This window comes from Pelobates fuscus, chromosome 2, assembly GCF_036172605.1.
Source record: "Pelobates fuscus isolate aPelFus1 chromosome 2, aPelFus1.pri, whole genome shotgun sequence".
Taxonomy (NCBI): Eukaryota; Metazoa; Chordata; class Amphibia; order Anura; family Pelobatidae; genus Pelobates; species Pelobates fuscus.
The window spans coordinates 392,860,845-392,888,745 of NC_086318.1; the positions used below are offsets into that span (position 1 = coordinate 392,860,845).

The window sequence follows — 27,901 nt, forward strand, 5'->3', positions numbered from 1 at the left end:
ACACATTCTCAAATTATTTGAGACTCGAAAAAATGGAGCATCTTTGATACAATCAGTTATTATACTGTGTCGTACAATAATTAGCAGTTAAAACCAGCCTCAAAGGGTTAAAAGCGTCTCTGCTGACAGCAGAAGAATTGTAACAATAATGTCTCACAGTATGTGGGCAGATGGAAACTCAAGCAAATATCTTTGTAAAGAATAACAGTGTTTATGTCCAGTCCCTATTGCTCAGATGATAGAGGCCATTGTTGCATGTTCTATCAATATCAATGTAAAGTCAATTAGCTGTTGTTAAAATCTCTGGTAATATGTACTGATCTGATTTCTTCTCATTTGATCTTTTTCTGTTTTTTTTTTTGTTTTTTTTAAGGGTGTCCCTCCTTTATCTTAGAAAACTGTAAAACATCCTTGTGGTTGCAGGCCTTAAAATACACAATAAAGTTAGACGTTGATTAATTATTTCTTTTTGGCTATTTACCAAATTCAAATCTGTAGCTTTCAAATACATTTGCCAGCTTACTAATGGAGGAGGTGGAAAACCAATAATAGGCTTCAAATGGTCGCTATCCAATGGCCAAATAAATGTTATATATATGATAGCAAGCCTGGTGTTTTTTGCATTGGTTTTTACTACAATCAACCCACTTTTTTATTTATACATGCAAGGCAATTTGTCAACAAGGAAATCGCCATATTTAGATAGTATAACTACAAATGTTCCTTGGCAAAGTACTAAAGGACATAAATAATTAATTGGTCTATATAGTGATGGCTTTTTATCACTTTGCCATAGAACTGTTGTTGATTTGGTGTTCCATCCATAGAATGTTCTCGAGGCAGTAACTAATTATAATAATTATGCATAATATGTACTAAGTTTGTTGAAATAGCACAGACATTAACCTACCTTTAGGGCATGTGATGGAGAACCATGGCACTGCAGATGAATGTGAACTGCATTCCCCATAATGCTCAGTATGCTGTCCTGGGTCATTGGTGGACTAACCACTACAAAATGCCTCAAGCCCAACAGCCAGAAGCAGTAAAACCCCAATTGTTATGTATTTCATTTAGTTAAAGGAGACCCTTACTTTAACGGGTCTCTCTATATTCTTACACTGCCTCAGTGTGCTAAAGTAAAATATATATACCAGTAGCTAAAACCATTGGTAGCAGTGGGGAATCTACTGATGTATGGTAAATGCCTTAACTTCTAAATATTTTAGATTTTACAAAATATATCTGAGAGCCATGTATCCACAGCACCTTAAAGTTAGGACTCTGAGTGGTGTGCTTTCAGTCGATGGGCTTTGACTTAACTTCCTGACTAGTGCATTGCCAAGAATCACCATCATAAGTGATCTTCAGGCTACAAGAAATATCCACTAAAATACATTCTTCAGGCCAACCCCGAACCCTGAAAAACAAAAGAATAAGAACAGCAATAGAAACAGAATAACTATGGAGGTTTTGTGTCTGGAAAAAGATAAGGCACTGATGAAAGTCTTAGGTTGAAGGCTACATCTCAGTTACTCCAGTTACAAAAATACAGTTCATAAACAGTCCATTCTGTGAGCAGACACACACCGAGCATTTTCTGTCCATCAAATTTCTATCAAACATATCAATCATGAATTGCGAAACTTTGTGGGTTAATATGGCACATTTGAAGAAAAAAAAAAAAATAATAAACAGTCTGGCCAGAAAAAGACATTGTTGAATTCAGTAGTTGCTTTTTTTTTTGTTTGTTTTGTTTTTGTTTTTACTAAACCCTCTCTTTATATTTTATATATCATTTTAAAAATACTGACTCGCTGTCCCTTTTATGTTCATCTCTGAGCTCATGCACACTTTGAAAAAATGCTGGTAGTCTTAATCATGGCAAATGTAGCATTCCACCAAGCACAGCATCGGGCGTCCTGCTACTTAAAGTTCTCGATGACGGATATTTCTTCAGCTGCACAGTGTGGACTCAAGCCATTGAGATAAATGCTGTCACATTTAGTCATAGAAGACAGTGTTTCTTTCTCATTTGTAAGGTGATTGACAGACAAGGTTCTCTTGCAAGGGGTCATTTCTTGGCTGGGACTCATTGCCAGCTCGGCTGAAAGCTTCCTTTTAATGGAGGTGGCGCGCTGAAACTTGTCGTAAATCTCCACGCTTAGACGTCTCCGGGTTTCTTTGAATTCTGCTGTGACATTTGCTGTCCATTCAGCTGCATGGGCTCTAAACTCACCAACCTGTTAATGGGTAAAAAAAAAAAAAATATTATACAAAAATCAAGAGTGGTAAACATTGATAAGAATAGTTTACCTTACTGAACAGCTCTCGCTTTGGAAATGAGATTTTTTATTAGTAATGTGATTTCTTCATTTTGTGTTTTATATATAACAGGATTATGTTATATATGTATATAGATAGTCAAAGTCTATATCTATATACATACATATATATATATAATATAGATGTAAAAAAACAGATAAAATTAGCATCTTGTAATAACTTATATCATGATCCTGGATGCGATGGCACATGCTTAACAATAATTCATCTTGCTCAATAAGTTATCCCCGGTGTTCCAATAATGGCAAAAATACAACACATAAGTAGAAGAAAATTGGCACTCGCAGGTCTTCAGCTTGCAAAAGTGAAAAATATACTCTTTATTTCAGACAGACAATGTTGCATGTTGATGTTTCATACCTCCCGTGGTCCTTTCTAAAGACAACTAGTTCTAACGTGCACAATATATATAGATAGTTCAAAATATGAGAAAAGTGCGGACAGGATAATAATTTACCCACACTTTCATGTCCACTAAGCGCCAAATACCACAAGCCGAAGTCTTACCAATAAAATTAAGGGGGGGGGAGGGGGGGAGGAAGGGGGGTTAATCGGTTTCATCGTCTTTTGCAGGAAGAGACTTTTTGGATTAACACTGTGATTAGCTCTATCTGTCTCTCTGTCTGTCTGTCTGTCTGTCTATCTATTTGTCTAGATATCTATATATCTATCATCGCAATCTGGCTATCTAATCTATATATCCATCTATAAATCTATATATCGTCAAAATCTGTCTATCTATCGATTAATCTATCTAATATTTCTATCTAATCTATCTATCTTCATAATCTGCCTATCTAATCTATATATCGTCATAATTTATCTTTCTATCTATCTAATCTATATATCTATCTTCATAATCTATCTAATCTATCTTCATAATCTATCTAATCTATCTTCACAATCTATCTAATCTGTCCATCTGTCTGTCTATCTAATATATATATATATATATCGTCATAATCTGTCTATCTGATCTATGTATCTATCTATCGTCATAATATGTCTATCTAATCTATCTATCTAATCTATATTTCTATCTATCTATCCATCTATATATCTATGTCGTCAAAATATGTCTAATCTTTCTATCGATATATCTAAGCTATCGCCATAATCTATCTATCTATAGATCTATCTATCTGATTGATCTAATCTCTCTCTTTCTCTCTCTCTCTCTCTATCTATCTATCTTCATAATCCTAACAATCATGGGTTTTCTAATATTTTCTATTGTTTTCTACAAATCCTTTGAATCCAAGGGTTACTCTAAGTAGCTATAATAGGTAAATTATTTTTTATTATAAAAAAATACAGTCGTACAAAAATACTTCCTGTTCTTTCAAAAGTAATCAACAATTATTTATGCTGCCCGGGCTACAGCTACTTACTACTTTAATAATATTTCAATATTGTTTGTATCTATTTTAAACTGTTCTCTACACAAGCAAATAAATTAGTTTTTGTGCTATAAAATGCAGCTGAGTTCCATGTGGAAGCACTTAAATAAATTATATTTTTCTATTTACAGTCTACTAGATTTTCAATTAAAACTTACTATGCTTTAGATACAGATTCCTAATGAATTTTAGTAAACATAATTTATATTGTCGAAAAGACTGATAGCAATCATCCTCTTATGAGTTTATAAAATGCCTGTTCATTCATTCATGATACTTTTGAGCTGAACGAATTTTTACTTTTTGGATGCCCAACTTAAGCCTTTAAATGCTGTAAAAACATTTTTTTAGAGTCATCTGTTAACAAAGCAAAGCGAAATTTCAGGAAATTTTGATTGACTTGTGATCCGCAGTAAATGGATATTGAGAACTCCGTGGCATTTTTTTCAGTGAATCTTGTATATTTTGCCAACCTTCCAAAGGTGGAACTCTAGACTTCATTACGAATTGGCATTCAGGCCACCATCTCAATTATTAGCACAAGTTGGTTTTGTTTGGGACACAGAAATTAAAAAGAGGCAGAAAAAATAAAATAAGAACTATTCATCTGACACAGATATATATATACAGTGAGTTTGGAATCTGATTGATTGCTTCTGTGGGCAAGTGTCTTTTACACAGGTAACAAGCTGAGATTAAGAGCACTCTGTAAAAGGGAGTGCTCCTCACTCCAGCTCGTTACACGTATAAAAGACACTTGCCCACAGAAGCAATCAATCAGATTCCAAACTCTCCACCATGGCCAAGACCAAAGAGCTGTTCAAGGATGTCAAGGACAAGATTGTAGGCCTACACAAGGCTGGAATGGGCTACAAGACCATGACCAAGCAGCTTTGTGAGAAGGTGACAACATTTGTGTGATTATTCGCAAATGGAAGAAACACAAAATAACTGTCAGTCTCCCACGGTCTGGTGCTCCATGCAAGATCTCACCTCGTGGAGTTTCAATGATCATGAGAACAGTGAGGAATCAGCCCATAACTACACAGGAGGATCTTGTTAATGATATAAAGGCAGCTGGGACCATAGTCACCAAGAAAACAATTGGTAACACACTACGCTGTGAGAGACTGAAATCCTGAAGCGCCCGCAAGGTCCCCCTGCTCAAGAAATCACATGTACAGGCCCGTCTGAAGTTTGCCAATGAACATCTGAATGATTCAGAGGAGAACTGGGTGAAAGTGTTGTGGTCAGTTGAGACCAAAATCAAGCTCTTTGGCGTCAACTGAACTTGCCGTGTTTGGAGGAGGAGGAATGCTGCCTATGACCGTAAGAACACCATCCCCACCGTTAACAATGGAGGTTAAAAAATTTTGCTTTGGGGGTGTTTTTCTGCTAAGGGAACAGGACAACTGCACCGCATTAAAGGGACAATGGACTGTCAAATCTTGGGTGAGAACCTCCTTGCCTCAGCCAGGGCATTAAAAATGGGTCGGTGATGGGTATTCCAGCATGTTAAAAAGACATCTAGCCTTGCATTCTCATCTATTGACACTTAAATGAATAACATTGTTACACCACAAATGACTGTCCAATGGAAGAACATGATTTTCTGATTTTTCGAAATATATAGCGTTAACTATGAATTGATTAAATTAGGTCAGGACACAGGAGAGCTGTGAAGTAGTTGGCAGGCTAAGCATTTTTATGGCCCTGTGACTAAATAATAATTTTTTTTTAAATCAATGTGGTTCTATATAGCCTCGATAGATATTAGGTTGTTTATATAGAAAACATGTATGGTAATTTGAAATAACGAAAGATATTTTACATAGGGTTGGTTTTCAAACAAGAAAAACATTCTGGTTTAAGAAGTGCAAATGTGGCAATGGTTCAAGAATTAAAAGAATGCATTAATGCTGAAAGAAGTCAGCTTCCTACATTAAAAAGGCAATCTTCATTTATCAAATATTAAAAGCATCAAAAGGTGCGAAACTGCAGTCGGCAAAATCTATCATTAAATTGCTCTAGCGAAAAGCAGAGTTACTTTGTAAGCTGAACCTGATGAGTTATAGCTATATTAAACTTCTAAGAGGAGTTATTTTATACATGTTTTGCTTGCATAATCTTCATTCCTGTTTATGCTCTCAATATTGAAGGAATATAAATTCTCTTTTTTGAGAATATATATTTTGTTTTGTACAATGTGTATAGCATTTTTGTATTAATGTGATACAACATCACTAACTTTTGCACCCCAAGTTTTTCAACATTATATCAAGTACTGTCTTTATCTTTTAACATCAAGTGTAGGTAGAGTGTATTTACACATACATTGAGAGATAGCAAAGCCAGTAGAGTCTCAGAGACTTGATCAAGTTATGCTCCTGAACAAAGCCCCCATTGAGGACACATCTTTCTGTAGCAGGTCAGGGGTGAGTTAAGGGGTGCGTATAGAGTGCAGTGCACCGAGGTGCCCCACCTTTGTAAATTAATTTACTCTGTCTGCAACTCTTGTGAATTCTCTTTACAGACACCCACACAACTGTCGTATTAATAGCGTGCATGTCTGTAATGTGAACCCACCCTTTCTCTCCCTGCAGTCCCTCTAACCAGTCCAGACTGAATTATGTTCACCTGTAATGCAGCCTGTTACATACTAATGCCCAGCCACATTAACCCAACCCCACTCCCTGTTTTATACCCCCATACAGTTATTTATGGCCACCCACCTAGTCTCATTCACACCACCCACTGAGTTACATATATTACATACCCAATCACGCTCACCTATTATGTCACACCCACTTTAAACCATCTTGTTCACATACCCAGGGCCGGATTAAGAGCACACTGGGCCTGGTGCTGACAATTATGATGGGCCTAATTACGGAATCTTATCGACCAAAAACATTAAAACAATCATACCTCCCAAGCGCCATGTATCTGATGGAGATGGTGCTGGAGGGTAATTCATAGGATGCAGCTATAAGAAAACACATACTCTATGCTAATCTCTCTCTAATTTCTATCTTTCATCTTTCAATTAAATCCATAACCCTTAACAGCAGTGTCCAGTGAAGCAGGCAGTCAATGGGCAGGGTAAAAGGGTGGCCACTGGTGCGAATCACGTGACCAGACCTGCCAAAAGGGGAGAACATGCCCAAAAAGGGGGCATGTCTGTCCAAAGAATTTGAAGGACAGCCTGGCATGAATGCATGTCAGGTTGCCCACCAATCATGCAGGCTGTCCAACTAAGGGTATACTATGCAGGCAACACCCTGAGCTTGACATAAATGCGCCTAATGATGCGCTCACTCAATGCTTTCTAAGGACTGTCCCCTAGCACTCGCTGGTCCACTTGTCTCCTTACCTTCTTACTAGCAGGCAGAAGTTCCTGGTATATAGTCGGAGACAGATAAAAGGTGTATGTAGTGAGTGTAGATGAATGGGGACATGCCACAGTGTTAGAGAGACCAACGTCTGCATTACCTAAACTAATTTTATTGTCAGCCAGTCCACACAAGTTTTGTTCCCATACATCCCTCTTAAACTTCCAAACTTAAAGGGACACTATAGTCACCAGAACAACTACAGCTTATTGTATTTGTTCTGGTTAGTAGAATCATTCCATGCAGGCCTTTTGCAGTAAACACTGTCTTTTCAGAGAAAATAACTCCACTGGTCACTCCTTAGATGGCTGCTAGAGGTGCTTCCTGGGGCAGTACTGCCTAGTGTGCAGCACTGCCATTCAGTGTCTCCACCCTCGGCATGCAGACACTGAACTTTCCTCATAGAGATGCATTGATTCAATTTATCTTTATGTGGAGATGCTGATTGGCCAGGGCTATGACTTGTGCTGGCTCTGCCCCTGATCTGCCTAGTTGACAGTCTCAGACAATCCTATGGGGAAGTATTGTAATTTGCTCAGACCACCACTTCTGATGATGTCAGGAGACAGTCAGTTCAGAGGCAGAGCCAGCAGCTCAGACTTGAATACAAGTTATATTTTACTATACTTAGGGAGGCAAGAAGGGGGCAGGGTGGTGGTTTTAACATAATAGGGTCAGAAATACATGATTGTGTTCCTGACCCTATAGTGCTACTTTAAGCAAGAGTATGTGAAGAGTAGTTAAGGTTGCCACCTTTCTTGGAACAAAATATCAGCCTTAATCCTTTGTATAATCACAAGGAGTGACATCAGAGAAAATTCTGTAAAATCACCAACAAACTACTCACAGTTTTAATCTGCTGTATAGATGGATTGCTCCCAGTGTCTCAGTCTCGCAAGTCACCCAGTCTCTCAGTGTCCCTATGTATCACAGTGTCAGTGTCCCCATGTCGCCCAGTCCCCTAGTCTCCCAGTGTCTCAGTGTCCCCATTTCTCCCAGTGTCTCAGTGTGTCCCCATGTCACTAGGACACTGAGAGACATGGGGACACTGAGAGACCCGGGGACACTGGTAGACATGGGGACACAGACATTTAGGGAAACTGGAAGAAATGGGGACACAGACACTAGGGACACAGACACTGGGAGACATGGGGACATTGAAACATTTGGGGACACTAAGACACTAGGGACACAGATACATGGGAACACAGACACTGGGAGACTATGGGACACTGGGAGACTATGGGACACTGGGAGACTATGGGACACTGGGAGACTAGGGGACACTGGCTGGGAGACAGACACTTGGGGACACTGGGAGACATGGGGACAGTTGTGGACATAGACATGGTGACACTAGGCACACAGAGACACGGGGACACTGAGACACTAGCGACACTGGATGGGGGACACTGGGAGAAACAGCGTCCCCATGTGTCTCAGCATCCCCATGTGTCTCAATGTCCCCAAGTGTCTCAGTGTTCCCAGGTCTCCCAGTGTCTGTGTCCCCATGTGTCTCCTAGTGCCTCAGTGTCCCCATATGTTCCCTAGTGTCTCAGTGTCCCCTAGTGTCTCAGTGTCCACATGTGTCCCCTAGTGTCTCAGTGTCCCCATGTGTCCCTGCTGCCTTTCCCCCCCATCCCTCACTTATCTGAGCTGTAGAGCTGCTGTCTGGACTCTGTGCTGTGTTGCCGGTCCCCACGGATCAGTGAGTAGTACAGAGAGGCAGGGATATGCATAGACATAAAATACTAGACGCCGCATTGACTGCTACTTCCTATTGGCGCTGATGAGCCGTGGGGACGCCATCTTGGATCGGTCACAGTGTGATCTGCAGCATAGACATATATAGAATATATATGTCTACTATCTGCAGAGCAAGGTCCTCAAAGTAAACATGGTTAGTCTTAAAATCCACCTGGAGGGTGTATAGATCCAGTAGCATGATGTTTAATCCTGGGATATTAGATAAAATTAACTGACATTTGCTGCTTTAAGACCTCTGTGGTTATTTATGTTATCGACTAAGTTTACTCAATACATTGAAATTATTTGAATTTCCAGACTGAAACTATGCGTTGCATTTGGATTTAGGTTTGCTAAAATTATAAGTTTAGTGAACAAACCCCACAATCTATCATCTTAATATACATGTTTTAAAGTGGGACTGGATCTTTGCCTGATTTGTAATGTATTTACTTTTCACCTATTTTTAACCAATATGGATTTTGGAACTGTGCAAAATAAAATGTAGATATTTACAACTCTGTATTATTGTGAGCTCTGTCTTTTGCACTTTGAAGTCCGCATGGAGATAGCATAAAGAGAATAGGAGAACAAACAATCACATCACTATTTACTAAAGTGAGATTTGTCACTAAGGCAAAGTAAATTAATAAAAAATTAGGGACAGAAGTCCTAATATATAGACATATAATGCCACACCTGGTGACCGGCCCAAAATGGCGCCCGCATTTCATGGCCCCCCGAGGTCAATGCGGCGTCTAGATATTATATGTCTATGGGGATATGCTGTAACTTCCTATCCCTGCCTCTCTCCAAACACAGTGACCCCTACTGGCCGGTGCTGGTATTGCAGAGTAATCTCCACTTATTCTGAGAAAAATACCTGCATTTGTATTGCCAGTATTACTGCAATACCGGCACGGCCAGGCAGTCTCAAATACCGGCTGTGCCAGTAAAATACCAGTCAGGTGGCAAACATAAGAGTAGTGTGTGTGTGTAAAAAAAAAAAAAAAAAAAAAAAAAAAAAAAATTTTTTTTTTTTTTTTCAATGGGCCTATTCCATGGGCCTGGGCCTGGAGCTGCAGCTCCATCAGCCCCTATGTTAATCCGGCCCTGCACATACCCCTATCGACCTAGTTACCTATACCTAACAAAGCACCCAATTCCTTTGCTCCCTTCACCCAACAACATTCACCTATCCACACACCAGACATCTCCTACATACTTAAGCAGAAGTTCACATTCACACATTCTTTACAAACCAAAAGTGATGTTGTGAACATAAAATTTTCGGTTCGCGAACCGCGACCACAAATTTCCGCAAATGTTCGCAAACCGGGCGAACCGCCATAGTGATTGAAGGGGGGGGAGACCTACTCTCCTTCCCCCCCCCCGTGCGGCGGGTGGGGGCCATAATGATAATGAGGGGGGGGAACCTACTGTCCTCCCCCTCTCTGGCCCCCACCCCTGGGCGGCGGGTGGGGGCCATAATGATAATGAGGGGGGGGACCTACTGTACTCCCCCTCTCCGGCCCCCACCCCTGTGCGGTGGGTGGGGGCCCTAAAAATAACAATAACGGGGGGACCTACTGCCCCCCCACCCCTGAGCGGTGGCCCTAAAAAAAAACAATAAGGGGTGACCTACTGTCTCCCTCGGCCCTCACCCCTGAGCGGTGGGTGGAGGCCCTACAAAGAACAATAAGGGGGGGGCCTACTGTCCCCCCCTGGTCCCCACCCCTGAGCGGTGGGTGGGGGCCCTAAATACTAATAAGGGGGGGAACCTAATGTCCTCCCCCCTGGCCCCCACCCCTGAGCGGCGGTTGGGGGCCCTAAATACAAATGGGGGAAAAATTATCCCCCTACCTACTTTCTTATAAAATCTTTTTTCAGCCCCAAAAAAGGCCAAATAAAAAAACATAATACCCGACGCAATTTAAAAAAAAAATAAAAAAAATGATCCATCTTCACCCATGGAGGGCTCCACGCAGACTGAGCTCTGCATGGCGGGGCATGGCTGGTTTAAGCCAATCAGAGTGTTCGTTGTCATTTTACACAGCGTGGGAAAATTCCAAAGAACTTTCCCACACTGTGTAAAATGACGCACTGTTTTTTGTTTTTTTTTAATTGCGTCGGTTATTATGTTTTTTTATTTGGCCTTTTTTGGGGCTGAAAAGAAGATTTTAGAAGAAAGAAAACATCGAATGGTAATTTTTTTTTTCAAATTTTTTTGACAGGTTCTTAGTTAAAGGTCCCCCCCTCATTATTTTTAGGGTGAGGGGGGTAGGTAGGGGGATAATTCTTTTTTTTTGGGGGGAGGGGGTGACTAGGGTCCCCCCATTTGTATTTAGGGCCCCCACACGCCGCTCAGGGGTGGGGGCCAGAGGGGAGGACATTAGGTCCCCCCCTTATTAGTATTTAGGGCCCCCACCCACCGCTCAGGGGTGAGGGCCGGGGGGGACAGTAGGTCCCCCCCTTATTGTTTTTTTTAGGGCCCCCACCCACCACTCAGGGGTGGGGGCGACAGTAGGTCCCCTCCTTATTGTTTTTTTTTAGGGCCACCACTCACCGCTCAGGGGTGGGGGCCGGGGGTGGGACAGTAGGTCCCCCCTTTATTGTTTTTTTTAGGGCCCCCACACACCGCTCAGGGGTGGGGTCTGGGGGTGGGGACAGTAGGTACCCCCATTGTGATTTATGGCCCCCACCCACCGCGCAGGGATGGGGGCCGGGGGGAGGACAGTAGGTTCCCCCCTCATTATTTTTATGGCCCCCACCCACCGCTCAGGGGTGGGGGCTGGGGGGGACAGTAGGTCCCCCCCTTATTGTTTTTTTGGGGCCCCCACCCATCGCTCAGGGGTGGGGGCTGGAGGGGAGGACAGTAGGTCCCCCCCATTGTGATTTATGGCCCCCAACCACCGCGCAGGGGTGGGGGCCGGGGGGGAGGACAGTAGGTCCCCATTATTGTTTTTTTAGGGCCCCCACCCACCGCTCAGGGGTGGGGGCCAGGGGGGGGGCATTAGGTCCTCCCCCCTCATTATTTTTATTCCCCTATATAACTATGTTAGGTATTTAGTGAATAATCCCCTGTATAACAATGTTTTGCATTTAGTGAATATTCCCCTATATAACAATGTTTTGCATTTAGTGAATATAGGGGAATATTCACTAAATGCAAAACATTGTTATATAGGGGAATATTCACGAAATGCCAAACATTGTTATATAGGGAAATATTCACTAAATGCTAAACATTGTTATATAGGGGAATATTCACTAAATGCCAAACATTGTTATACAGGGGAATATTCACTAAATACCAAACATTGTTATATAGGGGAATATTCACTAAATGCCAAACGTTGTTATATTCCCCTATATAACAATGTTTGGCATTTAGTGAATATTCCCCTATATAACAATGTTTTGCATTTATTGAATATTCCCCTGTATAACAATGCTTGGCATTTAGTGAATATTCCCCTATATAACAATGTTTGGCATTTAGTGAATATTCCCCTGTATAACAATGTTTGTCATTTAGTGAATATTCCCCTATATAACAATGTTTTGCATTTAGTGAATATTCCCCTATATAACAATGTTTTGCATTTAGTGAATATTCCCCTATATACCAATGTTTGGCATTTAGAATAATAAAAAATAATAATAATAATAAAAAAAATGATTGTAGCTTCCGAATGAATCTAAATTGTATGCTGTCCAGTAGGTGGGAGGGTCTGCTAGGGAGGGTCTGCTGCTGATTGGCTGTAATGTGTCTGCTGACTGTGAGGTACAGGGTCAAAGTTTACTCAGTGATGACGACTAGGGGGCGGACCGAACATCACATGTGTTCGCCCGCGGTGGCGAACATGCTATGTTCGCCGGGAACTATTCGCCAGCGAATATTTCGGGACATCACTACAAACCAACATACAAACATTATACAGAAATGTACACGCAAAATTATATATCTAGTGGCATACACACAAACTCCACCTTTAGGCTGGTTTAGGATATTGGGAAGAGGAATTGTGTTAAACCTTTATCTGCAATGTTATAGTTTATCATCATTACTAGTGGAACAATTTTTCTAGAATTTTGAGGAATTGTGGCCTTGATTTAATAAGCTTTTCAAATTATTATATAATATTGGAATAACTTTTTAAATTATTTATCTACAGATGTCACCATTACAGTCTATGGAAAGTTTTGTACGACTTTTATAAACCATTTGGAAAGTATTTGTAACATCATTGAATCATTTGGCAAGCTTATTAAATTGAGGCCTGTGTTTGCTATGACGCCCTTTATTGTGAAAGGTATGGGGCATATAAAAGGAGCAGCCATATAATGGTAACAGAACAAAATGTGGTAAGGAAAGAGTAATTTAACATTATTCATATACAGCACCGAAAAGGTATGCAACCAGGTGTGAATGACTCTTGGCTCACCTCCTCAGCAGAGGGGAAGACAGATCTGCCCAGCAGGCATTCAAGCTCCCAGAAGTGGTGAGTTGAGGCCCTCCACTGCTGTGAGTTCTGCTAACATTTAATAAACGACTAAATGTTTGCAGGAGTAGAAAATCACTTGGACTCAAATCATTATGAGTTCAATTAAATGACGAAAATAAGAACAATAGAACCCATTCAAACATATCTACACCTGTTAACTCTACAAATTACAACTGACGTCTCCATTTATTAAGTGAATGAAAGGTTTTGGGGTGGATCCAGGGAATGCTATTTACCTCTGCCCACATATTGATCAAGGGCGGTAGGATTGCCCTTTTTTTCCTGCTTATACTAATAATTTCCTGGGCAACAACATTATTTTTGCCATGGCCATCCCTTTCCTTTGCTACAGTGGTCTGTAGTTTTATTTGTAGTGTTCCTTTAAATGGTTCTGGACTAGTAGTAAGTCATAATGATGACCTTCCTATCCTAATTTCAGATTTTAGCAACTAATAAATCATATTAAGGAGAGTAGATTGAAGTTGAAACAGGAGCACAGTGCGCTACTTAGTCTATTAACTTTTATACAACGAATATAGTTTGAGAGCTAGTGACAATATGATTGGTTAAAATGCTTTACATTGGATCATAAACTCTGGATTGTGTCCAGGAATCCACATTGGTTGAGATATGCAGGAGATTCTTTTACATTTGCCCTTTTAAAATGATTAGCTAATTAATCAAACCTTCTGTGTCAGGTGTGACAGTGTTTAATCTGGTTATATAGAGCCAATCCATTATGATTTTCATTAGAGACAGCTAAGACAACAAAACACTGGGCTTATGAACTGTAGCATAGCAGATCATTCTGACACTTTCTCCATGGTATTTATACTACATTTAACAATTAAGGAAAATAATAAACCGTATATTTCAATCTTACATTTATTCTATTTATGGAATATTATGGAATATTAGTCATTGCAAGCATAGCTAGCCAATTACACTAGAGAAGGAGGAGGTTTTAAAAAAATTGCTATTTTTCAGAATTAATTTTTTCAACTCTATTACTGTACTGCTTGCCTTAAAATAGTTAAGATCAAAGAAAAGCTCCCAAATTAGTCTTTTTTTTTTTTTACTTTTCATATGCAAATCAAGCTACCAATCAAATGTGAAATTAGGGAACGTTGTTTCAATGTTTGGAATACAAACTCAAACTAATAATCTCATAAAAACTGCATAGAATCAAATATAACAGTATGATGTACTAGTATCTTAGGGGTTATTCACTATGCCAGAGATTGGTGGAGCATTTCATGGGAATTCAAAATTATTGTCTAGAAGAGCTGACCTGGAAAAGTATTTCACTTGAAAGCAGTTTTTCTATCTTGTCTTGTATAGTTTAAAATGTGTGTGTGTCAATATCTACCTTGTAAGTTTGTCTAAAGGTAATGCATTATTGTAACTGAACCTGAAGTTGAAGCTGCTGTTTGCCGTAGCTGTTACTGTAGCGGAGCCCTAGCACTGACAGGGACTTTCCTCCGCTGGATCACCAATAGCAGAATCAGGAAGAAGATACTGCCAAGTAAATAGCCCACCTCCTTCCCAGTAACTGGACGACACACAATTCTGGGAGTACAACTGAAGTTTATTCTGCCACACACGGCTTTTATGCATTGCCCCTAGCATAGGGTTTCCCACTCAAAAACACAAGGGTTTCTTTCCCAAGGGCCTCTGTATTTGAGAGATAATTGAGCTCCAATTAGGATAATTCAATTATCTCTCAAATACAGAACCGTACATGTATTTTTAACATACCCCAAAAATATATGAAAAGAATACAGGAACCCCACAAAAATCATATTCCTGAATAGCCCCGATCTGAGCGCATAACTTATCCAGAAAGCGCTCAGATCAGTTCAGTAGAACAAAAATTATGTTTGAACAAAGTTTTAACCGACCGACCACGAGGTGCTAGTCCAAACAGTTCCAGAGGATTGGGCAGGATGGCCAGTTGGGTTTCGGGGGTTCCTGTGTGAACACTGATAAATGCTCCACCGGCTGCTATGTAGCGAATGCTCCCCCTGTTCGGTAGATCCTATCTCTCGAACGCCATTCGTCTAATTGGTCGGGAAGGGGGATGGGCAGCGGTACCATCTTTGCCTAGGTTCCCAGAAATGTGAGGCCAAAAACAGTTCCAGGTATTGACGACCAGATACCACTGCCTGCATACAGGAGACAAAATGGCCACGTACGTTCAGTTATACGAATGACAGCCACCCAGGAAAAGCACTTAAGCAAAGGTCTCAAGTTGTTAATTTGTGGTTAACAGCCAGGGGAGGTTGGTGTTCACTGGGGCATAACAAGGGACCACACACCAGTCATTCGGGACACGAACAAGGGGGCACGGACAACCAAACATAAGGGAATGGAGGCTGCTACAGTTAATATTCCAATATTGACGGAGGCAGTTGAGAGTGTGTACATGTGACAGCAACAAGACCACATTTGGACATCACAGGGTTAATCCTCAGTTAAAACTGTTCTTTGAAGTCTACCCTTGTGTTCCAATTTGGTGCGAGTGGTTTTGGCCTCTGGAACTTCCACCCAACTTTGTCTTTTCTGCTGCAATTTCCAGTCAATCAGCCAAGTTTTAAATGGAGCCGTGATTCACCACCGTGGCTACCGATTTATCTGCAACCCATTTGAACATTAAAGACATGTCTCTCCCACACCTGGTGAACAAAATGCACCAAACATGCTACAAAGGTGCAACTGGATTGTTTTATTCACATTTAAACCAGATCTCTTGACTTACTACATTCAATCTCGACTAATATTTGAGGATATTGAAGAAGAATCTGATCTAATGTGGATATTTGCTTCATGGAAGCTTTATCTATCTCTCCCTGAAAACTATAGTCTCTGACTTTAGGCTGCCTACCCATTTTGGGGTAGGAAGGGAAGATCAGCAGTAAGGTCTTCCGGTGTCTTAAAGGGGGCAGAAGGACTAGAGGAAGAGGATTGCCTCCCAAGTCAGGTTTATGCTTCCAAATAATATACTCTGTATGTGCACTCTACACGTGTGCACAGTCAAATAACTCTACGTCACCATTAGATATCAGCCAGTTACTGTAATTGTCTTTTATGGAATACTGTGGTAGAGACTATATAAAATAGCAGCCCCCATTAAAAAGAATTGACACAATTATGAGGTACACAATACAAGTAAGCTATGAGTTAATACATATTTTGACTAGATAGTGGCACTTGGTGGCATGTAACAAGCAACTTAATAGTATATCAGTGTCTAGTGTGATAAATCCTTTAGTGTAGTTTGCTTTTTAATTAGTTTTATTGAAGAAAAGTCGACATTAACCAGAAAGATACAATGACAAATGTAAGAGACTTCAAATTCAAAACGTCGATTTTAATTATCCACTTGCAGATGGTGAGAGGTTGAAGCTGCAAAGATACAATGTGAGAACCCCAACAACCCAATGCACCAATTTAAAGGGACACTATAGTCACCAGAGCAACTACAGCTTATTGAATTTGTTCTGGTGAATAGAATAATTAGCTTCAGGCTTTTTGCTATTAACACTGTCTTTTCAGAGAAAATGCAGTGTTTACATTACAGCCTAGTGATAACTTCACTGGCCGCTCCTCAGATAGCTGTTAGAGATCCTTCCTGGGTCATGGCGGCCTAAAATGCATCCATACATTCAGTATCTCCTCCCTCTGCATCCAGACACTGAACTTTCCTTTCATTTATTCAATTCATCTCTATGAGGAGATGCTGATTGGCCAGGGCTGTGTTTGAATCATGCTGGCTCTGCCCCTGACCTGCCTCTTTGTCAGTCTCAGCCAATCATATGGGGAAGCACTGTGATTGGATCAGGCTACCACTTCTGATAATATCAGCAGACTGCTTGTGTTTCTGAGTCTAACAGCATGCAGAGTTACAGCTTCTGGCTTGAATACAGTAAGATTTTACTATATTTATGGAGGCATGAGGGACCCAGGGGGGCTAGATGGTGGTTTTAACACTATAGGGTCAGGAATACATGTTTGTGTTCCTGACCATATAGTGATCCTTTAAATCTCCTTGAGAATGCATTAATTTAAATCTCCTTGAGAATGCATATATAAATTCAGTTTTAAATGACTTGCAGTTTGTCTGAATTTTGGGACATAGGCAAAATGTCTGAATCCTGCAATTCCAGATCGCCATATGGACAAATCACGGCGATGGATGAGCCATTTAGTTTGTTTCATATTTCGGAGTTCTGTCCGTGGTGCCAAGAAAAAGATGCACTGCTTGGCATACCACTCACATATATTTACATAGCCACACACATCACTCACAGCTAACCACACATCATACATGGCCAAAACATTCACATCACTCACAGTCACAAATATCATACACAGACAGCTACAACATGTCCAGCCACTACACAAATCACAGTCACCCCACCAACACACACAGTCTATTATTAAATATTCATCTTATAAGCCGTTAAAAAATAACATAGGGACAGAATTTTAAGTTTCCCAACTATCTTTTTTCTGCAAGACAGTTACTATTTTGGGGTCAAAATCATGAGACACTGATGAACTTCAGGAATAAATAATGAAGATAAAAAACTGATGGGGAGGGTGGGACACTACACAAAATGTACATTCTTAAATTTCACCTTTAATACTATGAATAGTTAGGGAAGAGATTCAACCAACTAACCAACATTTATAACCAACGGGTATCCCTTTTAATGCATTCTGCAACTCATCTTCTGGTGGAGAATCTTGGCTTACATATACAACTTAATGAAGACACTTTGACACAACATACAATACCTATGCAATACAAGACACTCTATTTATGTTAAACAGAAGATTATGATTGTTGCAGCTGTTTTTTTTTATAAAGAGCCACAGTATTTTGTAAAGCAATATTTCCTCTTTTTCTAATTCTTGGAAAATACAATTACTTGCAGTCAACAAATCCACACAAGCCTTGGGGAACACCACATGTAACTGGAAGAGGGAGGGAAGCGCTATCAGAAATGGCCACATATTGCAATCAGTCTGAAACATATGATCGAAACCAGGTTAGCGGACGATCACCAATGCCTGAGTTTTTAGGTTTTTGCAAAAGAATACAATGATCTACTGTGTCAAAGGCCTTAGCAAAATCACGAAAAATAGCTCCAGTTTAGTCTCCTTGTTCCATGACAACTTGGATGTCATTGCAAACTTTAAGGAGGGCAGTCGAAATTGAGTGATTTGGATGAAAGCCTGATTGATCAGAGGTCAGATAATTTAAACGTTTATAATATTCACATAGTTGCGTGTGAATGCATTTTTCCAAGATTTTTGACAATACAGGGAGCAATGATATTGGGCGATAGTTAGATACTAAAGCACTGTCACCACTTTTATGGATAGGTACAACTTTTCAAAGTCTTCCAAAGTTTGGTTATGCATCCTGACACCAGGGATTCATTGATAAGGGTAGTGACAGGTTTAGCAATTGCTGGCACTCTGAGCTTCAGCAACATTGCTGGGATTTGATCTGGTGCACACTGGTTTTTAATTTTTAAATTATTAAGATGTTTATTAACGACACTAACAGGCACAGTTCTAAAATTAAATTTCTCTATGTGAGGATTTTGAAGATTTGGCAGGGCCTGATCTTTATTTGTGGTCTGAAAATGTGGTCATTTGTTATTTTAGCAACCAGGGTGATAGCACATCCAACAAAATAATTATTAAAGGCATTTGCTACATCTAGGTAGTGTTACAGTGTTTGGTTGTCCACTTTGACAGTGGAGTGTGGGGGTTTGTATTCTATTTATGATTTTCCAAAAGATTCTTGGGTTTGATAAGTTGTTGTTCAAATGTTCACTGAAATATTGGGCCTTTGACATTTTTGTTTGTTTTGTGCGTGCATTTCGCCATTGTCTTTAGGAACAGTAATCGTTCATGGAGCCAGTACACTTGAACTTTGACCACAGTGAATCTCTAAACTGGTACATTTGAATGAGGTCAGCTATAACCCAGGGCAGGTGTGTCCCTTTTAGTCGCACTTTACGCAGAGAGGACTGCAAATTCCAAACACGCAAGAGCTCGGACTGAAAAAATGCAATTGCAGAGTCTAGATCTGGTATTGAACTTAAGGATTCAAGATTACATTTTTTGAAAACCCCAGGGATTATAATCTTGGGAGAGGATTTAGTGGCCTTTATTTTGCGTATGCAGTACCCTAGACAGTGGTCACTGAAACTGTTAGGGAGAACGCCCGCCTCCTGGATTCTGTCAAGACAACTGGAGAGAATCCAATCTAGCAAGGTATGGTTCTGGCTTTTAATATAGTCGGGGAGGAAATTAATTGTGTTAGCTGCAAAGTCTTAAACAGCGTACACGATCGTATACACATTTTTATATCTTGAAGACGGTGGCCTGGGCTATTGAGATGTTTGCTCATTGCAGTGTCAGTTTTCTTGTTTATTAATTGTATAGCGATGCAGATTCATAATCTCGAGCTGGGGCATAAGCTGGTCTTTGATAATTTGCCTTAGTATCTCGACTTATGTTATAACAAAAGGAAAACTGTTATTTTCAGGTTTTGGTTTATATACAAAGAGTTTTATTCTGGGTTTTTTCACAGCTCTGTGAATTTGTTTGTCTATGATTCTTGTTGGGTAGCCATATGTTATAAACACCCATTGTAGGCTTTTGTGCCTGTCAGTCTTCTCTAGCCTAGGCTTGGCGGTAAATGATGGAGTGTTTGGTGTGTTTGGTGTGTTTGGGATGTAAGTTGTTGTATCTGAGATATGGAGGTCAGTCAATGAGTTTGTGTTATAGGTATGTCTGTGTTGTACAGTCTTTTATGCAGATGGTGATATCAAAAATGAACCAGAGTGAAGTAGAGTGGTTAAGGTTAAGTTTGGTTATGGGGTGAAAATTATCAAATTTTTCATGGAACTGAAGAAGACTTTGTTCGCCTGTGGTCCAAATTATCATGATGTTATCAATGTAGGAGAAGCAGGCCTGGGGCTTGATGTAGCAGTTGGATACAAAGCTATTCTCAGGTTTTTCCATAAATACAAAATGTGTTTCCATGGCTATCTCTGTCTCATGTAAATATATATCTTATCTGAGAGATAAATAGTTACGTGTGAGTATAATGCACTCTGTGGGTAGGTTGCATTGGTCTAAGACCTCTAGGGATGCTGCAAGGCCACCACTGTGAGGGATATTAGTGTATAGAGCTTCTACATCCATGGTTGCGTAAATGACTTATTTTGGTACTGGCCAGATGCCATTCAGCTTATTCAGGACATCACGTGTAGTCCATGATTACAATTTCCCCGTCTTTGTTTTTGTTTTGAAGGTAATATCTTTGTTTTGTGTAAGTAACTTTTGTGATCCTTTCTTGATTGCGTAACTTGTAGAAGGCTTTTGTGTCTCTGTTCAGAATGAATTTAATAGCCATATTTCTAAATGTATGTTTCCAGTTGTGGGCTGTGTACAGAGCATGGGGGATTCAATTTTCATTCTTTCTTGCTGGGATGATTTCTTGATTCCAATGTGGTTCCAACTCCTTCACTAAATACCGTCAAGTCCGTAAAGCTTGCAAAATATCCCTCTTTCGTTATCCAATAAGATATCACCCATACAATTTGTTTGTTATTGTTCAAAGATAGCCAATCTATAGTTCTCTAGCAGTGGAACTGCAACTCCTTAGATTTAAATTTAAGCAAATGTATTCATGTAATTTAAGCATCTCAAGACCATTTTGCAAGCGTTTAACTCATATGCAAGTCAGATTGATCCACTGGGGTAACTGTGTAAGATAATTCCCACGTTCTTGTTTGATGTGCATATTTCTTGAAAATTGATGCAAAAAAAATAATACGAAGGGTATTTTAGGTAATCACAGCAATACATGAAGGCAGACAAATTTGTTAAAATTCTCTTTTGTAACCATAGCCAGCAAACATAGCATAAAATAGAATGGACACACAGGCCTGCTTTAAAGACTACGTCTGTTAGTATGTAGATAGATGTTCTATATGTCACATATCATTCTACTCATGGTACGGTGGTCATAATTGTGTATGTGTCACGACTAGTAATGTGGTCCAGCACGCAGAATCTATGTAAACATATACATAAGTCAGAAAAGGAAAAATAACAGGACAGAGCGTAAACCGGACCTTAGAATGGCCGGACTAATACGCTAGAGACAGAGAATGGTCAAAGGGAAAGCCGAGGTCAAGGAAGCCAGAAAATACTCAATACCGATAAGACAAGCCAAGTCAGGGAAACCAGAGATCAGAATAACCAGGGAAACGCCAAGGATCAGGATACCAGGAAATCAGAAACACGAAACTAGCACTTTCAGGAAACCAGGAAACTGAAACCACGACATGGCAAAGTACTAGGGTGAATTAGGGGTTTAAATACCCCTCTCTAAGCTATGATTGGTCAGAGGGCGACCTCTGACCCCAGAACGTGCGTGTGCGTTGACGTCGTGACGTCACGCACACGTTAGTATAATTCTCGGGGGCGGGGCTATCCATAGACGCGACCACGTGGTCGGCGCCATATTGGATTCGGGCGTGATGCCCGGAAGAACTACACGCGCGGTTCCCGGCTCGCCGACGAGCAGGTAAGCTCGTGTAGTCGGAGTGGTCGTGCCGGTCGGGCACGACCGTGAGGCTCGGCGGGCCGGTGACCGCAACAGTATGTGGCCTGGGGGTCTATCACTTTTTGTTTTTTAGGAGTCAGTCTACAGCAAAGTGGTTTCATTGGGTCAGTGTAAAAGTGATAAGCATACACATAGATTGGACGGAGAGAAAGTAGTTTTAAGGGGGAAGCTTGTGCCAAGTCTTTGCAGATAAATATAACTTTTCTTTCTCTTAAAGTAATGATCTGCCACAAAGGTCTGATAATAATAAAATTCAGAGCCTACAGGACAAATACAGAAAGCTGACATTTATACATATTGCCATAAAGAATCTAATGTGGTTTCTCTATAGCAAGCATTCATTTAGTACACATTGATGTACTCCTTTGACTTACAGCAACTGTCACCTCAAAACTATTAAAAAAAAATTTAATATATTGTATATGACAGGACTTTTCTGCCATATTCGTGCATCCTGGGTCAGACAATGTTTGAAGGCTGACAGTTCGTCTCAATGATTTTTACTATTTCAGTCCCTGCACAGAAGTAAGGAAGACCATGGACCATACGGCTCAAAGTTCCAGTCATAGACTAAAGGTAGTTTTCATTTCACAGATGAAAAACAAAAAGCAAGAAAAATGTGCAAGAAAAAATATAGAACAATTAAAGGACCACTGTAGGCACCCAGACCACTTCAGCTTAATGAAGTGGTCTGGGTGCCAGGTCCAGCTAGGGTTAACCCATTTTTTTATAAACATAGCAGTTTCAGAGAAACTGCTATGTTTATAAATGGGTTAATCCAGCCCTCAAATCCTCTAGTGGCTGTCTCATTGACAGCCGCTAGAGGCGCTTGCGTGATTCTCACTGTGAAAATCACAGTGAGAGCACGCAAGCGTCCATAGGAAAGCATTGATAATGCTTTCCTATGAGACCGGCTGAATGCGCGCGCAGCTCTTGCCGCGCGTGCGCATTCAGCTGAATGGGAGGAGAGGAGGAGGATCGGAGGAGGAGAGCTCCCCGGCGCTGGAGAAAGGTAAGTTTTAACCCCTTTCCTCTCCACAGAGCCAGGCGGGAGGGGGACCCTGAGGGTGGGGGCACCCTCAGGGCACTATAGTGCTAGGAAAACGAGTATGCTTTCCTGGCACTATAGTGGTCCTTTAAAAACACTGTAAGAAAAAAAAAACATTTAAATGATGATTTAAAGATCATAACTACAAAACGATAGTTCTGCCTTTCTTGCACTCGAAGTAGCCCTACCATTTGTTTGGCAAGTGTGCAGTGCTGGTCCTTTGCAGTAGTACGGATGAGCTGCACAGGGAGACTGTCGCGTTTTGCAAGAGAACTAGGGATGTGAGCTGTGTGAGGCCTCAGTATTAATAATGCCAAGTTATTACATATATAATGACACTGCACAAGAAAAGGTTTTTCTTGCTTCTCCCACAGCACAGTAGGAGTAGAAGAGCAGAAGGGGCCTAATCATGGAGTAGTTTTTTTTATTCTTGATGTTATGTGGATTGGGTAGTGTTACAGTGTAATACCCCAACACTAGGTTCAGGACAGCAAAGCACTTAACAAAGTGCAGAGAAAAAGCGTAGTCAGTAACAATCCGAGATCAGGGTAACAGAGAGACAACGAAAACAATAACTAGCCGGAGTCAAGTACACAGTAATCAGTCCGACAGACAAACAATACAGAAAAGGGTTAAAGATAAACACAGAGTCAGAATGAAGCCATGGTCAATACCAGAACAATAATACAAGAGAACAAGGAACGCACTAAAGGGTACTGGGTACAGAAGCCACAATAGGGCACAGTATACAGGGCCAGGGAGGTTTAAATTACTTTAAGTTATCTGAGATTGGTCCATGTCATGCCTGCTCAGCATGTTCGCGCCACAAGCAGTGCTCTTAATTATACACGGCAGGCTGCACAACTGTTCCTTAAGGTCGGCGCACATGGCCTGCTCAGCAAGTGGAAAAGCTGAGCTGCACGCGGCTCTTATAGGTGAAGGAGTGCACTGTGGAAGCATCATTCTACCAAGACTTGCCCAATGTTAGTGGCGATGTCCGATTAGATGCCCTCCATTGGTCTCCCGCTGCTACAGCATTCTCAACTACAAAATACTAGTAAGAAAATACCAGTCTGGCAGCTCACTTATCCTCAAATTGCTGCAGAATATGAAGGAGTGTCCAGCAGACCACAAATATATTTCATCACCCAGAAGAGATTGAATTAGAAAAACAAAAAACTCAGGTTCAAACCATTAGTCATCACAGATATCTAAACACATCCCACTCTTAAAATGTTTGAGTTATCCAGCACCATCAGATTAAATATTGCTGCCATAGGACATGTAGAGTTAAACTAAATAACTCCTGGTTGAAGCAGCTGTGTTTTTATCGGAACCAGAAGTCTTTTTGCCCACAGTGTTGAAGAGGCGTCTCTCACCCTTTCTTGGCAGCATTACTTCTGTTACCAGATGATCTGTACTAAGCTGCTGCAGCTGAGACCCATATTAATGAGTTTCCTTGGAGGAGAAGACAAATTGCTGTTATCTGCTGTTATCTAATTTTTTGGTTGTTTGTTTGCTTTTTTTTGTTTTCAGTTAAAAGTTGAAAATCTATTTCAATCAGTCAGTTTAAACCCCAAGACGTGCATTTTGTAATTTATTTTTCTGAATGGCATATTGTATCTTTATGAGTGTATAAGAACCATTTGCTCATTTTGTTTCACATACATTAATTGTAATCTACAATCAAATGTAAACACGGTACACAAAATACACAAGCACAAAAAATGGCCTCTAAAACAAACTGGAGGGAACCACAATATGAATTTTGTTCATACGACCTTCTAGGCATTAAATTCTCACATGCCAGTGCCTCCCTCCAAAAAAATCAGTATCTCTGTTACTTGATTATCATTTTGACATAAGAATCAGGAAGCACTTATCTCTCCCGCTCTCCCTCTCTCCATATTATAAAGTAAAATGCAATTGGTACACAGCAAAATTCAAAGTAGGACAAACTATACCTAGAAACAAAGGTATATATTTCCCGACCATGGCCAGCTCTTTCCACCACTCCCATTGGACATGAATACACTTTGTTGCCAATAAGTAGTGTTAATAAGTAATCAATAAGATGAAGTTGTTATAGTGCCCACAGAGTTCCTTTAAAGGTGACTTCTGTAGATAAATCAGTTGGAAAGTTTTTTTTAACAGCATTGTATCATTTGAAAAACATGGTAAATTCAAGCCAGTACGAGCAAAGCGTAGACAGACAGAAGGTGATACAGAGAGGGTGAATGTGAGCAATTCATTTCCAAGCCAGTGTGCTTTGTTTACAATTAGAGCAATGGAGACGGGGCATATACTACATAACTGACGTGCAAAGTATGAAAAAAGATTCTCAGCCCACTAAAACATTCTTCAAGTTTAGCAATGTGTTAATATACGCAACTTGCAGATCACCACCTGGAGTTGAGATCACTAACAATTTCCATTATTTAAGGCATATCTGTCACCAGAGAGATTCCAACATAATTGCATTATTAATTGCAATTTATTTTATAACTTTTGTTACTTGGATTTTTTTCAACCTGCATTGAGTAAATGAATGTGTCACCCAGCGTTTATGTTAAAAAGTTATCATTTATTCTTCAGATGTCTAAGGCGATTGTTTTATCTCCGTCTACTTTTGCAGATGTCACACGTGTTTCAAGGTTTTTCAAAAAACACTGCTCAGTATTTTCATGCATAGACAGGTCATGAAGAGGTCATAGGAGGCGACACAATTGCTGGTAAGTCAATATTTCAAGACATAATGAGAGAAGACTGTAGCAACAATGCTGAAAGTCTATCACCAAGTTCTGGAAATTCTAATTTACACTATTTTAGTTCCATACAGATTTTTATCTAGTTTGTAGAAAAATTGCAACAATATCTTATCAGTTAATACTGAGCATGATTACCGAGTTGTCTATCTAAAATAATGACAATTTTGAGCCATTAGAATGGACTATGAATCGAGCACGGGTACCAAAATAATGTAACCTTTTTGAAAACTAAGGTGACGTGACTGATGTCATCCCAACCACTCCAGCCAACACAAATTCTTCATGTCCATTTAAAACAGTCCATTTTGACAGTCATAAAAAAAACAAGTACAAAACAGCAGACATTGTTAAAGAACGTAAATGCAAATCCTTTGTATAATTCCCAAGTGACCCTAAACATAGCCAGTGCATATTTTATCGGTTTATTTATTTGTTTATTAGATTTATTTATTCATTAAGACAAACAATACATTATTTTGAGTTTTTTTCATAAACAGGTTAGTTTTCATTCCATCATATTTAAGGAAATCAGCTGTTGCCTTCAGCTACAGGAATTTCACCCTAGAGTTGATGTATTGGCTGATACTACTGAAGATTATGGAAATTAGAACTAAAGAAAACAGGATACATAAAACAAATTTAAAGGGAAATAGGGGGCAAAATTTAAAAAAAAAAGAATGCGTTAAATAAAACAAGAAAAAAAAGAGATACTAACCTTTAAAGTATCCCTCGATGCAGTATTTAAAACTGGTATGTGATCTTTTCCACTCATTACATTACATGAGTGTTCAGTCTAAGCCTGGTTCATGATTTAGTGAAATGAGCTATAGGTATTTTTTTTTTTAGCAGAACTTCAATCTGCAAAATGGCTGTATCCTAGGAAGAGAGAGGTCAGTCCAAGTTGTGTGAGTGTGGTATCTCCAACATCAAGATATAATAATTTGCCATAACCAGCCCAGTAACAAACTTTCTGATTAGCTAATGGACAGGAGTAAGAGGCAAAAAAAAAAAAAAAATTTAAAAAAAATATTTTTGGCAGTGTTTCTCGCTGAAATTTTATATAGACAAGGACCTTGCACCAAAAGAACTGAAGGGTTTGCAGTGAATAGAGTGACCCTTTAGATCCGTGGAAAACTGATTATATTATAATATGTCTCCCTTAATCTATCTTGCCTCATCTTCAGCTATCAAATGCTAATAGAAATGTATCAAAAACATAGCTATTAAACCGAAGTGTCCCTGGCACCATTTGCTAACGGTAAGAGTGCAGGTGATACATTGGATATGTCGGTCTTGCAACATTGTTGTCCTCTGTAGCAGTATTGACACAACCAAAGAACAGTAGTCACATCGCAAACATATTTTGACAAGAACTGTCACTTTCTAGCAATAATTCCTGCAGCGTTTGAAGTGAAGTTTTAGGTTTTAGATTTATTTTGTGCTTTATTTTCTATTAACTTTTTTACCTTCATTTTAATGTTAAATTCATACTTCAAAATGCAACATTGAGTGGATATTAAAGTCTAATCGTGTTAGACTTTTATGCAACGATTTAAAACAAATACAGCCAAAAACTCAAAATTATGGGAACAAAGGTTTATGGTTTTGTAAACTCACATAAAATTAAAATAATGTAATCTTTCTTATAGCAAATCAGTTTATTATAAATATCTCCCCAGAATTTGTGAACTTACCTCTTCCTTTGTTTTTTTAGACAGTACTCTAAGCCAGTCGCTGATCATGCTAAGGACAGCTGCAAAATAGGCAAGACCCACCAAGATCCAGAACCATACTATAGGTTTGTAGAAGCCATGGTATTCAATATCTGATCCACCTATAAATATAAAGCATAATTAACCTCAGAGTCCATCTCAACTGTGGAGGATAAAAAGCAGTTCCCTATAGGCATGACAGCTATATGTTTACACTGCAAAACAATGGAAAGAGAAATTAGCTTATATGTCCTCACTTTACTTCCCTTTTTCTAAAAAGCTGTTTTTCATCCAGCAGACAAATACTTTCTTGCTATTTTGG

General features: G+C 39.8%; 1 protein-coding gene across 2 annotated transcripts in view; it reads right to left on the reverse strand.

Annotated features, from left to right (window-relative positions):
• Positions 1-504: 504 nt before the first annotated feature.
• KCNK2 (potassium two pore domain channel subfamily K member 2) overlaps positions 505-27,901 on the reverse strand; it is a 200,527-nt gene continuing 173,130 nt past the window's right edge. For both annotated transcript variants that reach the window (XM_063443837.1, XM_063443838.1), the window contains exons 6-7: positions 27,562-27,701; positions 505-2,243 (exon numbers count right to left, since the gene is read on the reverse strand). In XM_063443837.1, the coding sequence (XP_063299907.1) occupies positions 1,926-2,243; positions 27,562-27,701 (458 nt within the window). In that variant the 3' untranslated portion in view covers positions 505-1,925. The remainder of the gene's footprint in view (positions 2,244-27,561; positions 27,702-27,901) is intronic.